Genomic DNA, 13,788 nt, shown 5'->3' with positions numbered 1-13,788 from the left:
TGTTCAACCTTACCTCGAGCAAATGAGTTCACAAATCTATCGCTTGTGAACCCCCTCCATTACGCACATTGATGTGCAACGTTGAGTCATGATGGCTCGGTTGATAAGTGTTATCATGCTCATCAATGCGTTGCTCATGACGTTGATTATAACCGGAACGTTGATCATTGTCAGATTGGCGTACATTACTCATCTTGTGGGCTTATGTGGAACGGGCCTACCTTAGGTGTGGGTTAAGATCGACACGTTGACACTGAAGATTCTACCGGGTAGGTCGAGCATCTCATGGGTGACTATTGCCTTCGCTTTCATCCATTGGTTGTTTCCCTGGCCACCTCCTAGGGTTAGTTTGCCCGCAAGACTCACGCTCGTGGGCGGAGGGCATCCTTTGACGTGGGGGGTGTTGGTCACCCCTTGGCGCCGACGAGCCAAATTGGTCCTCGGCAGAAATCTGATCCATTAGGGTGGGATAAGTGAAACACAGCTGCTCGAGATTTTGGGTAGTTGGTTGCTGATTTCTTAGCTCAGTCACGTTCTGTTGCACCACTTGTGCAACCATAGTTCTAATCATCTCACTAACTGGCCGTTTTTGGGATTTGACATTCCTGCCCCCTGTTTATTCATGGCATGCTGAGATGGCAGCAATGGTGGTCGACGCATAGTGGCGTCCTGTTGCACCTCTTGATGGGTGGTTTCCATGTCGTCGTGGTTTTCGGTGGTGGTTTTTGATCTTGTACGTACCATCGTGGGCTTAGAGTAGTTAGATTGCTAAGGTTGTTTGCCAAAATTTCTGAGATGTTGGCGGAGGCCCTACTTCTAGCACCAAAATGTTGATACAGAAATCTGCACCAACTAGAGTGATCCGATCGACTTTGGTGGGGTTGAAATTGGTGTGTGCATGATTATAGATAATCAACAATGAACAAATAAAAACTGTAAATGAGAAGATGGCACATAGATTTTTAAAGTGGTTCGTTGAGATAAACTCTTAAGCCTATGCCCATTGCTCTTTGTATTTGCTGTGTGAGCTTACAGTATAAGTTCTATGAAAATTTTCTAAACCCTTTTTCATCATTTGAGGGGGTTTATATACAAAGTTTGTACAAAAGGAAAGAGCGAAATTAAGGGGATTACAATTGAATTGAAATATAACTCTGATATTTTTGCGATTAGGTGTTGTGATTGCATAAGGATTGCTATCAATTTGATCATTCCTAAAATATCTGGGATCTGAAGTTATTTGGGAATTAGTTGAATGATCATTCAGATTGTTCACGATTAGCTTGTGCTGGGTTCAAGCTATATCTTGATGAGCTTATGTTGGGTCAGACAATCGGTAAAGTCGGACTGATTTTGGGTCGAGCTACTACCTCGCAACTCCCCGAGCTTGGTGGAAAAATCACACACAATAGTTAGTATACAATTAAAATTTAGATTGTTATAAGTTAGTAAATATTACTAAATTACCTTTTTACGGTTTATCTTAACACCTAAAATTTAATAACAATAAATTTTTTGTTGTTTCTAAAACTTAAAACATATTTTTATTATCTTACTATAGATTGCAGTGGTTAATATCATTAAGAGTAAAAGTCATGTTCCCACCCAAGGTTTGGCGAAATGACAAGTTTCAACCCCTGGTTTAATAAATTCCAAATTCTCACCCTTAAACCAACACCGTTAGCAATTTTTAGCCCTTAAATTAATAAATTACTTATTTAAACCCCAAATTAATAGAGGGTGCATTTTAACAGGAGGCGATGCATGTTAGCAAATGTCACCACCTGGTTTTTTTGCTATTTTATGGTGACGGCAACTTTCCCCGCTACCACCATCCTAATCCTCGTGCCTCCTTGATACCCCACCCGCCGACCACGCCAATCGCCAGATTTTGGCCGATTTGTGACTCACGAAATCGTCCCTCCATTTCTGACCAAATCCGACCAACAAAATCTAGTCTCTCACCATCCATATATTCACCGACCTTTCATCTTCAAAAGCCCCAACATTCTCGACCGAGTTATCTCCCCAATCATCAGCGACCTCTCCTAGGTTTTCTTGTACGATTTTGTGAGTTTAGGTTGAAATTGGAGTTTTTCCAGTTGATTGGATGAATTGGTAGTCTCTTTGGAGTGATTGATTGTTTAGGAACGTTTTTGTGTTGTTTGGGTGTCTTTTCTGGCTGGTTTCCAACCACTGGTGACTCACCATTTTCCTCCCCATCTGTGTACACCAAGTGTTTGTGAAATTGCACCAGCCTTAATGTAGTGAAAATGACAATTTTACTCTTTGACCGTTAAAGTAAATGATTTTTTATTAATTTAAAGATGAGAATCTGGAATTTTTTAAACCAGGGGTAGAAACATACAGTTTGTCCAAACCTTGGGTGGGAACATGCCGTTTACTCTTATCATTAAATCCTTTTCAAATCTCATGCTTTCATTTCATTAACAAAGCCCGACTCGCCCCTAAAATTGGGCCGGTCAGCAGCAGTCTAGACTCTAGAGTTTAAGCACAAATGAAAAAGCAGACGTGGCCTTCCCTCTTAAGACTTTAAATTAATAATAGTAACTGCTAACCACAACCGATTGCCGTTGTTTCAACTTTCACCAATACACAGATCCAAACTTTTCAAACTCATTCATTGATTCGAAAAATCAAATATTCAAATCGATGGCGAACCCTGCTAACTTGCGCTGGGAGGTCCTTTTGCCCCTTTTTTTCCTCTCCTTCACGTTTAATCTCATGTTCGGTCACGCCATTTGGCTGAATTTGCCGCCCTCCGGAACCAAATGCGTGTCCGAAGAAATTCAGAACAACGTCGTCGTTCTGGCCGACTACCTCGTCGTTTCGGAGGATCACATGCATATTCCCACCATCTCCGTCAAGGTATCTCTTTCCTTTATTAATTTAATTCAATTGAATGGATCAAATTTAGGTTAGAATTGAAATTAGTTGCTTTGACTTTTTAATTAGGTTTGTACTTTTCTTGATGTTATTGGAAAATTTGGTAGATTAGAAACTAAGAAAGCTTGAAATGAGGATCTTGTGATGAATTATGATGATATTATTGTCAGGTTTTTTTTTTTTTTTTTTTTAATAGGTTTTTGAGATGTTGAATATCAGTTTGTCAATGTTACATTCCATGTTATAAATGCCTAGAACCCTCTATAACAAGTTAAAAGGTGTATATTCCGTGTTATGGCTCAAATTCGTTACATGTTTGACTTTAAATGTTTCGGTCATTTTATAACAAATGGTTGACTTGGTGTTGTTGCGGGAATTTCAAATTCCCGTGAATGGTCAAATTTCTATTGGGCATGGAATGATCAAAGCTATTTACATGGTTTGTGTATGGTTTAGGGCGGTTTCTAGGGAATAGATTCAGCTATGTTGCGAAAGCTCTGACTTTCTTATCCAACAGCACTCAAATGTGTTCTTTGTAATAGTGTATTTTTCAGAATGCTTTTGGTAATACCACAAGCGCTTTCAAATTGCTAGAAGCATTCATCTATTTTGTAGTACTTCAAAGACTTATACAGGATGAAAAAAGTGCTAACAGTGCTTAAGAAGGAACATCGTTTAGTTGTTTTCTTAGATGGTTTTTTTTTTCCTTTTTTAAGTCAAAGAAGCATTTTACAAAGCACTTGATAGGTGCTTTTTCAAATATATGTTTCTACTGACATTATTTTTTTCTCTAAAGCACTTTTTACAAAAAATAACTTCTAAGGTCATTCAAAACTTGTCATGGGTTTGTAATGCTTTTTGGAGCTTGTTTTCCATTGTTATTGAGTTGTAGGTTCTTCTTGCATGTGCAAATGAAACAAAAATTGAAGAAGTTAAGCTGATATTATTTAGTTGTTAAATTTAGAGGGTGTCAATTGATTTTCTTTATTTAGTATGGTTTGCTTTCTATCATGTGATTGAACTTTTTGTTGTGTGAACATGTAGATTAGAAATGAATATGTCATACATAGCAGGTAATTGTTGATCCAATTTGAAGTTGCATGTATTATATCATTGCTTGGAGATATCTTGTTGCCAACTCAATAGATAGAACAATTTGAAGTTGCTTGGAGATATCTTGGAGACAATTTGAAGTTGCATGTATGATTCAAGACAACCCAAAAAAAATATAATAATAATAATAAATAACAAATTATATAGTACATTTTGTATCTTATCTTATTGCTTGTTTGAGATATCATTTTTCATACCTAAGGAATTAGCTATGCTGTAAATTCTTTGCCTTCTTGTGCAAGGGATCAAATGGTTTTTTTTCCCCTCTAGTTTGTAAGAGTGAAATTTGTTCTTTCTCCAAGTTTGTGGTGGATTTTATTGCACGGCGAATAAATTTTTGTGTCTAAATTGAGTTGTAGATTTTTTATTTTTTATTTTTTTTTATATGCAAAAGAAATAGGAATCAAAAACTTCTTGGGATGATATTTCATTTTTGCTGGATATTATATAAGCAAACACTTTGCCCTTTTTGTTTGATTTGGTTGCAACTTTTAACAGCATTTTGTGTTACAATATAGGTAACTTCACCATATGGGAATAATCTTCATCACAAGGAGAATGTGACACATGGCCAGTTTGCTTTCACAACTCAAGAAGCTGGCAACTATTTGGCATGTTTCTGGCTGGATGGCCATAATCCAGCAGCTAGAGAGGTAACTGTCAATATTGACTGGAAAACGGGAATCGCAGCTAAGGATTGGGAATCAGTTGCAAGAAAAGAGAAAATTGAAGTGAGTACTGACATTTCTTTGTTTTCTTTATACTGGATCACGATCTGTTATATTAGTATTTTTAACTTCATTTATTTAAGTTATAATATTTATTAGAGTTATGAGTTAAAAAGGCGCAAAACTATTATTAGCTGTACATTTCTCTGGCACCTTCTCTAACTTATTTCTCTAATATCGGGTGCAAAGAAGTTGCACTGTCAATGAACTATGGAGGACACTATAGCAGTAATAGAAATAGAGTTTGATTTATCAGCAAACTTTAGTCTGATTATTAGGTTTTAAGAAAAACCCTTTTCCCTTCACTTATATTTACCCAAAACTTGTTTTATCAAGTTAAAGATATGTATCTTAATTTTTTTATTTATACTATCAATACATATGATTAAACAATGGTGAGTTCGAGAAAATGCCAATTGTATGAAACTAAAGCTTATATCACTATTTAGGTAATTTCAGATCATTTTTGGAATTTTATTTATGGTCTGGCCTTAACGCGATAAAACGTAATCTTTAGAAGTTTGAAATGAAGGACCAAATCTCATGTGGTCTAGTATTAATTTCCTTACCCAGCAGAAAATCACTCAGATATGTTTGCTTTCATATGGATTTTCTTTTCTATTGTTACCCTTGACCGTGCATGGTTTTATTTTGCATTGCTCACATATAGGGTGTGGAACTTGAACTGAGGAAACTTGAAGGAGCGGTAGAGGCCATCCATGAGAATCTACTCTATCTCAAGAGCAAGTAAGCTTTCTAACTGTAGTCGGAAATGATCCTAACTTTTCTTTCTTTAGAATTAGCTAATGTCGATCACTGTGGCATATGCTGACAGGGAAGCAGAAATGAGAGCAGTGAGCGAGAAAACAAATACTAGAGTAGCATGGTTTAGTATAATGTCTTTGGGAGTTTGCATCATAGTTTCAGCCCTGCAGGTGTTGTACCTAAAGCGTTTCTTTCAAAAGAAGAAGCTGATATAATTTTCTATTGACATTTTATTTCTCGATAAAAAGAGGAAATTATAGAACACTTGTTTTTATTGGCTGAAGAAAGAAATATTTTAGTAGGAAGATTTTGATACATTTACTGAGCATTTAGCTTTTAATATTATACACAAAAGCTTTACTGAGCATTTAGCTTTTAGTATTATACACAAAAGCTTACTTCTTCATTCCTTAAATCAGCATGATCTCTAACATTCTTGATATGCTTATGCTCATTGTAGCTTGCTTAATATCTATCTGCTTGTCTCAACTTGTTGAAAGTAATCTATACTTTGTGCCTTGTCGGTTCAATCTTACAAGAGCAAATGCATTGAATTTTCTTACCTTTTTTATTTTTTTGCGACGACCTCCTTGATAGGTAGTATTTTGATGAATTTTCATTAATTTTTGGGTTGTTGTTTGAATTTGTTTTTGGGATTCAAGAGTGTTTTAAGTATCAATTTCTCATTGAAAATGTATTTAGTAGATTTTCATGAAGGGATATGATCTTTCAACTTAAATTCAGACATAGAGATATGGGTATTTCACAAGTCGAAGTGGATCCAATATAAGATTGAAAATTTTATATTTCTATTATGTATGCGGTTGACCAAAAACTAGAATAAAACTCATTTTGATTGACTAGGAGCTACAAACATTATTCATATACAAAAACGTATAATTTTTTTTGAGTTACATTTAAGCATGCCAATATAATTTTTTAACCTAAAATATTTTTAGGATCCTATTATTTATGTGATACACTCAATTGTATGGTAAACCTTATAGCTTTCATTTGAGTTTGAATTGCATCAAGAGATAGCTAATTATCATACCTTTAAAAAAAAAAATAATAATAAATAAATTATGTAGACACCCGTAATTTTGTTACTATATGAGGGTGTGTTTGGTTGGAGGTAATACCATCTTATATTATTTGATTATCACGTTTGATTGTTAAATAAGCATTGTTTTAAAACTCGGCTCGACTCGACCAGTTCAACCGGTTCAACCGAGACTTGGCTGGTGAGCTAGGCTGGGTGAGGCTCAAAATCGCTTATATCAGTTTGCCCACTTACACCTGCGGTTGGACCAATGCACTGTAGCACCCGTCAGTCCAACCGTTATTTTTAAAAAAACCGGATCAGCTAATTTATAAAATTAAAAATTTAAATTAAGCTCTAAAACAGTAAAACCCATACATTATAATTATATAAATTGAACAGTAAAACCCTCTTATCCCAAAGCAAATATCAACATTTTCCCCCCATTTTCACGACATTTCCCACACTTTTGGTCTGAAAGTCTGAAACTGAAATCTTCCACTAGAGTCCCTTCACCGTCGAATCTCGTCGCTTCAACCTTCACCGTCAACTGCTTACTTCGTCGTCAACTGGGGTACCGCGAATCTCCTCCCATTTCGCAATCTTCTTTGTCCTCTCACACTCTTCTTCATCGTCGATCTACGCTGTTCATCCATCGTCGTCAATCTTCTTGGAGCTACATAGTCGATCTCATCTTCTTCTTGCCCAAGAATTGTCGCCTCTTCCCCTCACATTGTTTGAATCTCAGCTTTTCATAGTTGCAATGTTCACAGCCAAGCTCCACCTCTCCGACGGTCAACTCAACTGTCAACGGTAGCTCATCTTCACTAGCACCAGGTAACTGTCACGGTGTCACCTTACTGATGTACATTCCACTATTCCAACAACAAACCTTTAATTTTATTTTGGTGAATGATGAATGAACACTTGATTTGAGCATCGAAGAATGAAGATATTAGACTTATTAATATATGACCTGAAGACTAAACAGGAAGGTCGTAAGAGTTAAGACAAACCCATAAACAAAGTAGGGGTGTTCGGTTCCGGGTATCCTATACTTTTTGTAGGAACCAGAACCGGAATCGGAACCAATGGTTCCGGTTCCTAGGTACCCAGAACCAGAACCTGTAGCAACGGTTCCGGTTCTAGTTCTGGTTCTGGGTACCCTATAAAATTCATGGCCCCCCAAAAGTTTTTAAAATGACAAAAAAAAAAAAAAAAACCTTAAAACTTACAAATACCCCCCTACCTGGCATTTGTTAACAAAAATAAAATTACAAATTATAAATTCAAAATTACAAACTCCATTATTTTGTAAAGCTAGATTCTCAAAAGTAAAACCAACTTACTTTAAATGTTATGAAATATAAACATAAATGTGTTCACATTACATTTTCTATAAAAGTTTTTATTAAACCCCCTAATATTTAATTTTATTTTATATTAGTCTCGATTCCTGGTTCCTGGTTCCAAAAATTTGGAACCGGAACCTACCCATTGACGATTGGTTTTAAGTAGGAACAGGAACCAAACCCAGGGTACCCACCGGTTCTAGTTTCAACCGGTTCTTTTGAACACCCCTAAAACAAAGCATGAAAGCAACAAAAAAATTTATTCTTTAGTTCAACATGATGACCTCACCAGTTGAACCAGCTGCTTCAACCGGTTAAACCGGTCAACCCGGGACTCGGTCAGCTTGCCAGGTTTTGTCTCAGGTCGGTTTTTAAAACATTGCAAATAATATAAGATTTCGATAATCTTTCAAAACAAATAGTAGATAGTAGACACTATTGGTTACATAAATGATAATTTGATTACCTTTATTTTCTTAGGAATTTTAAGATTACTTAGTAATTTTAATTTTGTTACAATTTTACCCTTAAATATTAAAATTTTTGGACAATAATTGCCTTATTTTGAAATTAATTTACATGAACTCTGCCATTACAATTATACCCCTAAATAATTAAATTTTTCGACAGTAATGCCTTTAGTTTTGAAACAATTTACAAGCAATGTTTTAAAACCCAACCCGGGGTGAAACCTGGCAAAGTTTCTAGGTCTCGGGTGGACCGGTTTAATCGGTTTGACCGCTGGTCAAACCGGTTGACAAAAAATTTTAAAACTCAGCAAATACACCCCTAAAAATTATGTGTAAGTCCTTATAAGTTTGAACTTTATCAAACACACCCCAAATGCAAATCGACCGGCGATTGATTGGCGGCGGCAACACCCCAGATGGAACCCTAATCACCCCTTAAGCCTATTTCCATTAAAATCTACTTAAGATCTGGCCGAAATAGGTTCGATTTCGGCCAGATCTCATCGACATTGGCGTCGGTATTCCAGTCCAGATCTCATCGACGTCAGCGTTGAAAACTCTCCCTATCACCCAGGAATCACTCTCCTCTTCCTCCCGACTAAAACCCACCTCACCCCACCCCCGTTAGCCTCGCCAATCGCCGGAAAAATCCCATTGTTGCTACTGCCAGATTTGTTCGATTTCCGATCGATTTACTCATCAGAAATCAACGCCGTCACCACCATTGCATTCACCGGCAGATACTCTTCAAAAGCCCCAACCTTTCGGCTGTCGATTGTTTGCCAATCATCCTCCCAAATCTTAGGGTTTTGCGGTGAATCGGAAAAGTTAAACCCGATCCGTTGAAGCCTCCGGGTCCCAGTTAAACCGGTTTAACCAACCGGCTGGGCTGGGTTTTAAAACACTGTTTACAAGTCACCTAAGAGGACTGCCAGTGGTCGGCCACCACCGTTGGCCAACGTCGCTGGAACGATACATGGTCGGCCAGATCTGGCCGGTCGTGTGTCGATCTGGCCATTTCCAGCCAGGTGGTTGTGGATTTGGACTTTTTCCTCTACACAACCGTCGGTATTAAGCCCAATCTAGGCTGATTCCGACATCAACGTTGGTCCCAACCACCACCATCTTACTCTTCTCGTTTTCCTCTTCAAATGCCACCAAACCTCATCACTGCAGCTACCCCCAATTGCTGGTGAAGCCCATTGCTTTTCCGCACGATTTTCCTTTTTTCGGTCACGTTTTCCATCGGCAATCACCTCCACTTGCATCGATTGACTCCCCTTCACCTCCTCTTTAAAACCCCTCAAAGAACATCTTCGTTGCACTTCCCGATCGACGGTTGACGATGGTTTAGGCGACCGACAATGGCTTGTGTGGGTGAGAGCGTTTTTGTTAAAAAATAAACTTTTATGGGGCTTGGGTATTTTAGGTAAATCTTAAATGTAGGGGTTAAAAAAATTATATAAAAAATAATATTATATTAATATTTAAAAATAAAAGTAATTTAGTAATTTATATAACATATTTACCAATTTATCCTTTTAACCAAATATATCAATATAACATACTTACCAATTTATTTCAACCTAACTAAACATATTTTTTTAAATATTTCAGTAATTCAAGGTAATCTATACTTTAAGTGATACAACATTCCTTAGACCATTTGCATCATTTAAGTATCTATTAAAGTTAGAGTAAGGGATAACTTAATAATTTAATATTGATTAAAAAATCTTCAAATAAAATAATATAAAATATGAAGAAAATCCTAATTTTTTTTTTTTTCTTTTTCTCCCAAGTCCCATCGCTTCTCCTCTTCTTCTCTTTCTTGGTTAGTGGTTACTTTCTCCTCCCTTTCATTTACATTTTCTTCTCTTTTTCTCGTATCAGTTCTTCTCTTTTTTTTTTTTTTTACATCACTTTCTTCTCAGTTTACTTACTAAAGAATAACATTTCCAGTAACATTTTATTTTATTTTTTTTGTCACCAAAGAAAGCCTCCCTAAAAACAATTTTCATCAAAATTCCCTTCTAAAGCAAAAATGTCTTCAGTTTTCTCCCCATCCAAACAAATTTCTCACCCATCATAGAAAACTTTACTAATCCTCTTTCACTCAAAACTAAGAATCAATTAACAAATCAACAGCTCCACCCAATCACCACATAATTAAACCCATTCACCGAAAATCAACCCCAAAATTCAACACAAAATCCATCAAGCTATTTTCAAATCCATAAAGTCTACCACAAACCACAGCAGAGTATCAAATCCACTGTCACCGAAATGACCAAGAGAGTAAATTCTGGTAGCCGCAGGAGCCGGGATTTGGTCACGGTGGCGCCACTGCTGCATAGATCGCGAAAACCAAGCAAGAACCTCGGTTTGGCCACACGAGCAGCCGCTGGCTAGCGTCGTTGCGAGCTGGTGCATTGATGGCTGCCCGAGCTGCTGTAGCGGTGGCCATTTAGATGTTGCGAAAGTGGGATTGCAAACTGTTATGGCTTTGGTTTGGATCCGAGAAAGAACTATTAAGAAAAGAAAGAAGAAGATGAAAGGAAAAAAAAAATAGGAAAGAAATATGAAGGAAGAAAGGAAGGGAGAGAGAAGATGAAGGAAAATAAAAAAGAGGAGAATGGAGCGAAGAAGTGAAAGTACGAAGAACGAGAACAAGAGATGAAAAAAGATGGGAGTAAAAAAATGTAGAAGAAAGTTTTTACTGTTTGTTTCAGTTCTTTTTTTGTCATCTTATTTAGATTCAAAAACACAAATGTTTATCTTATTCAAAAATCAATTCAAATCAAATAAATTTTTTTTTTGTTAAAAAATGAAGAGCGGGTGGAACTTGTTTTTTATTATCTTATTTTAACATTTTTTTTAACTTTATTCAATTAAAAATAATTATTTTTTACAATAAAAGTTTATAAATTAACAAAAATACTCCTATCTACCCAAGCTATTACCAACCGTTAGCAATTATCGCCGGTTACGAGCGTCAGAACGATACATAACCAACCAGATCTGGTCAGTCGTACACCGATATAGCCGTTTCTGGCCAGATTGTAACGCTCAACATGGAGGAACATGATTTATGTTTTATAGCCCTTAGTTAATTTTTGTTAGAATTATTTTAAGAGAATATGAAGAAATGTCTTAAAACTTGCATTAAGGGTAAAATGGTCTTTTCACTCAAAATTAGTTGAAAAAATGAGGAGTGAAAAGAAGTAGAATTTCATAAAGAATACAATAAAAATGAGGACATTATGGTAATTAACTAAGGGACAAGGATGGAATTTTCACAAAAGTGTAAGGGCAAATTTGCCCTTATTATCGAACCGCATCACCCGTTTGTAGGAGGAAACTTTCAGAAAAACTTTGTTACCCACTTCAAACTCAACTTCCTTTCTTTTCAGATCAGCATAACTTTTCTGCTTGTCTTGGGCTTGTTTCATTCTGCTTCTGATCAACTTTACATCTTCTATCATTTTCTGAGTCATTTATGGCCCAAGAGCTATATTCAACTCATCTCTCTCGCCCATCTCATCCCAATGCAGTGGAGATCTACACCGTCTACCATACGAAACCTCATAAGGAGCCATCTTAATTGTAGACTGGTAGCTATTATTATAAGCAAACTCCACAAAGGGTAACATCTCATGCCAGGATACGTTATAATCCATACAACATGCTCTCAACATGTCCTCAAGCACTTGATTTGTTCTCTCTGTCTGGCCATCTGTCTGAGGATAAAAGGTAGTACTAAAGGCTAATCTGGTACCCAAATTCCTCTGTAAACTTCTCTAGAAAGTTGAGACAAATCTGGAATCTCTGTCTGATACTATTGTCTTGGGTACACCATGAAGTCTCACTATTTCTTTAATATACATCTGGGCCAATTGATCCGAAGTGGTACTCTCCTTTACTGGAAGAAAATGGGCTGATTTCGTCAATCTGTCTACTATCACCCATATAACATTGTATCTTTCTGCACTCTAGGGAAACCTGTAATAAAATCCATCGAAATACTCTCTCATTTCCATTCAGGAATACTAAGTGGCTGAAGCAACCCTGATGGCCTTTGGTGTTTTACTTTCACTTGCTGACAAACCAGACATTTAGCTACAAACTCTGCAATGTTTTTCTTCATCCCTGGCCACCAATAGCCTTTCTTTAAATCTTGATACATCTTGGTTGCTCCAGGATGAGCAGCGTACGGTGTATCATGAGCCTCTGTAAGGATTCTGTTTCTCAACTCATCATCTTAAGGAACACACAACCGACTCCTAAAACAGAGAACATCATCCAATAATCGAAACTCTGATGTCTTGCCCTCATGCACTTGCTGAACTGTTTTCTGACACCACTCATCAATTAGCTGCATTCTCTAATTTCTTCCAGTAAGGTAGACTGAACCTCTAACCTGGCAATCCTTCCTGGTATGACCTCAATCTGCTCTTTACACAACTCTTTTATTAACTTTTTCTATCTTGTGAGTCGGGACAAATAAGCTTTCCTGCTCAGAGCATCGGCTACTACATTAGCTTTCCCCAATTGATACTTAATCTCACACTCATAATCTTTAACCAGCTCTAACCATCTTCTCTGTCTCATATTCAACTCCTTCTGAGTAAAGAAATACTTTAAACTCTTATGGTCGGTGTAGATATTACTCTTGGCACCAAGTCCCTGCAGTAAAGCATCTGTATAAATATCATAATCTACACCCTCCTGTGGTAGTACTAACACTGGAGCTGTTGTTAATCTTTACTTCAACTCTTGAAAACTCTCCTCACAGGCCACTGACAATATAAAAGGAAGTCTTTATTTGGTAAGAGCTGTCAATGGCTTAGCTAGCTGGGCAAACCCTGCCACAAATCGGCGGTAGTAACCTGCTAGTCCCAAAAAACTCCTCACTTCTTTTACTGTCTTCGGCCTTTGCCATTCTAGGATTGCCTTTACTTTACTAGGATCTACTGAAATTCTCTCACTGGAAACAGTATGGCCCAGAAATATCACCTAATCAAGCCAGAACTCACATTTAGAAAACTTGGCATACAACTTTTTTTCTCTCAATCGCTGCAGCACAAATCTTAAGTGTTCCTCATGCTCTTCTCTCGACTTCGAATAAACTAGGATTGTTAGAGTAGATGCCCTAGAGCCAATCAATTATTGTAGAATTGACTCTTTGTAATAATGTTCATTAATCAATAAAAGGTATTTTATTCTATGTCGCGTAAATCATTATTATTGCAATATGTATTGATACATGTCCTTAGAATGGTAGAATTGTGACGAGGGTATCAAGTGTTTCAAATCTTGATAGTGAGAACCCTATGAGCACATACGGTGGCCATTCTAGAAACATCCGTAGCCCCAGTATTATTCTGATATGAGGACACAGATAATACGGT

The 13,788-nt window shown here is 36.9% G+C and overlaps 1 protein-coding gene across 1 annotated transcript; it reads left to right on the top strand.

Annotated features, from left to right (window-relative positions):
- Positions 1-2,539: 2,539 nt before the first annotated feature.
- On the top strand, positions 2,540-5,889 carry LOC116136713 (transmembrane emp24 domain-containing protein p24delta3-like). Its single transcript, XM_031422380.1, has 4 exons — positions 2,540-2,889; positions 4,539-4,751; positions 5,419-5,495; positions 5,584-5,889. The coding sequence occupies exons 1-4, from the start codon at positions 2,674-2,676 to the stop codon at positions 5,726-5,728; spliced, it is 651 nt and encodes a 216-aa protein (XP_031278240.1). The 5' UTR covers positions 2,540-2,673; the 3' UTR covers positions 5,729-5,889.
- The last annotated feature ends 7,899 nt before the right edge of the window (positions 5,890-13,788 follow it).

This window comes from Pistacia vera, unplaced genomic scaffold, assembly GCF_008641045.1.
Source record: "Pistacia vera cultivar Batoury unplaced genomic scaffold, PisVer_v2 Contig318, whole genome shotgun sequence".
Taxonomy (NCBI): domain Eukaryota; kingdom Viridiplantae; phylum Streptophyta; class Magnoliopsida; order Sapindales; family Anacardiaceae; genus Pistacia; species Pistacia vera.
Note: the sequence above shows the minus strand (reverse complement) of the source record. Positions and strands in the feature narration are given on the sequence as shown.

What these genes read in the sequence shown, in the direction of transcription:
- LOC116136713 (XM_031422380.1), top strand. Translation starts at nt 2,674, where the DNA reads ATGGCGAACCCTGCTAACTTGCGCTGGGAGGTCCTTTTGCCCCTTTTT. An exon ending in TTCCCACCATCTCCGTCAAG is followed by an intron (nt 2,890 to 4,538) that starts GTATCTCTTTCC and finishes GTTACAATATAG; the next exon opens with GTAACTTCACCATATGGGAA. An exon ending in CAAGAAAAGAGAAAATTGAA is followed by an intron (nt 4,752 to 5,418) that starts GTGAGTACTGAC and finishes GCTCACATATAG; the next exon opens with GGTGTGGAACTTGAACTGAG.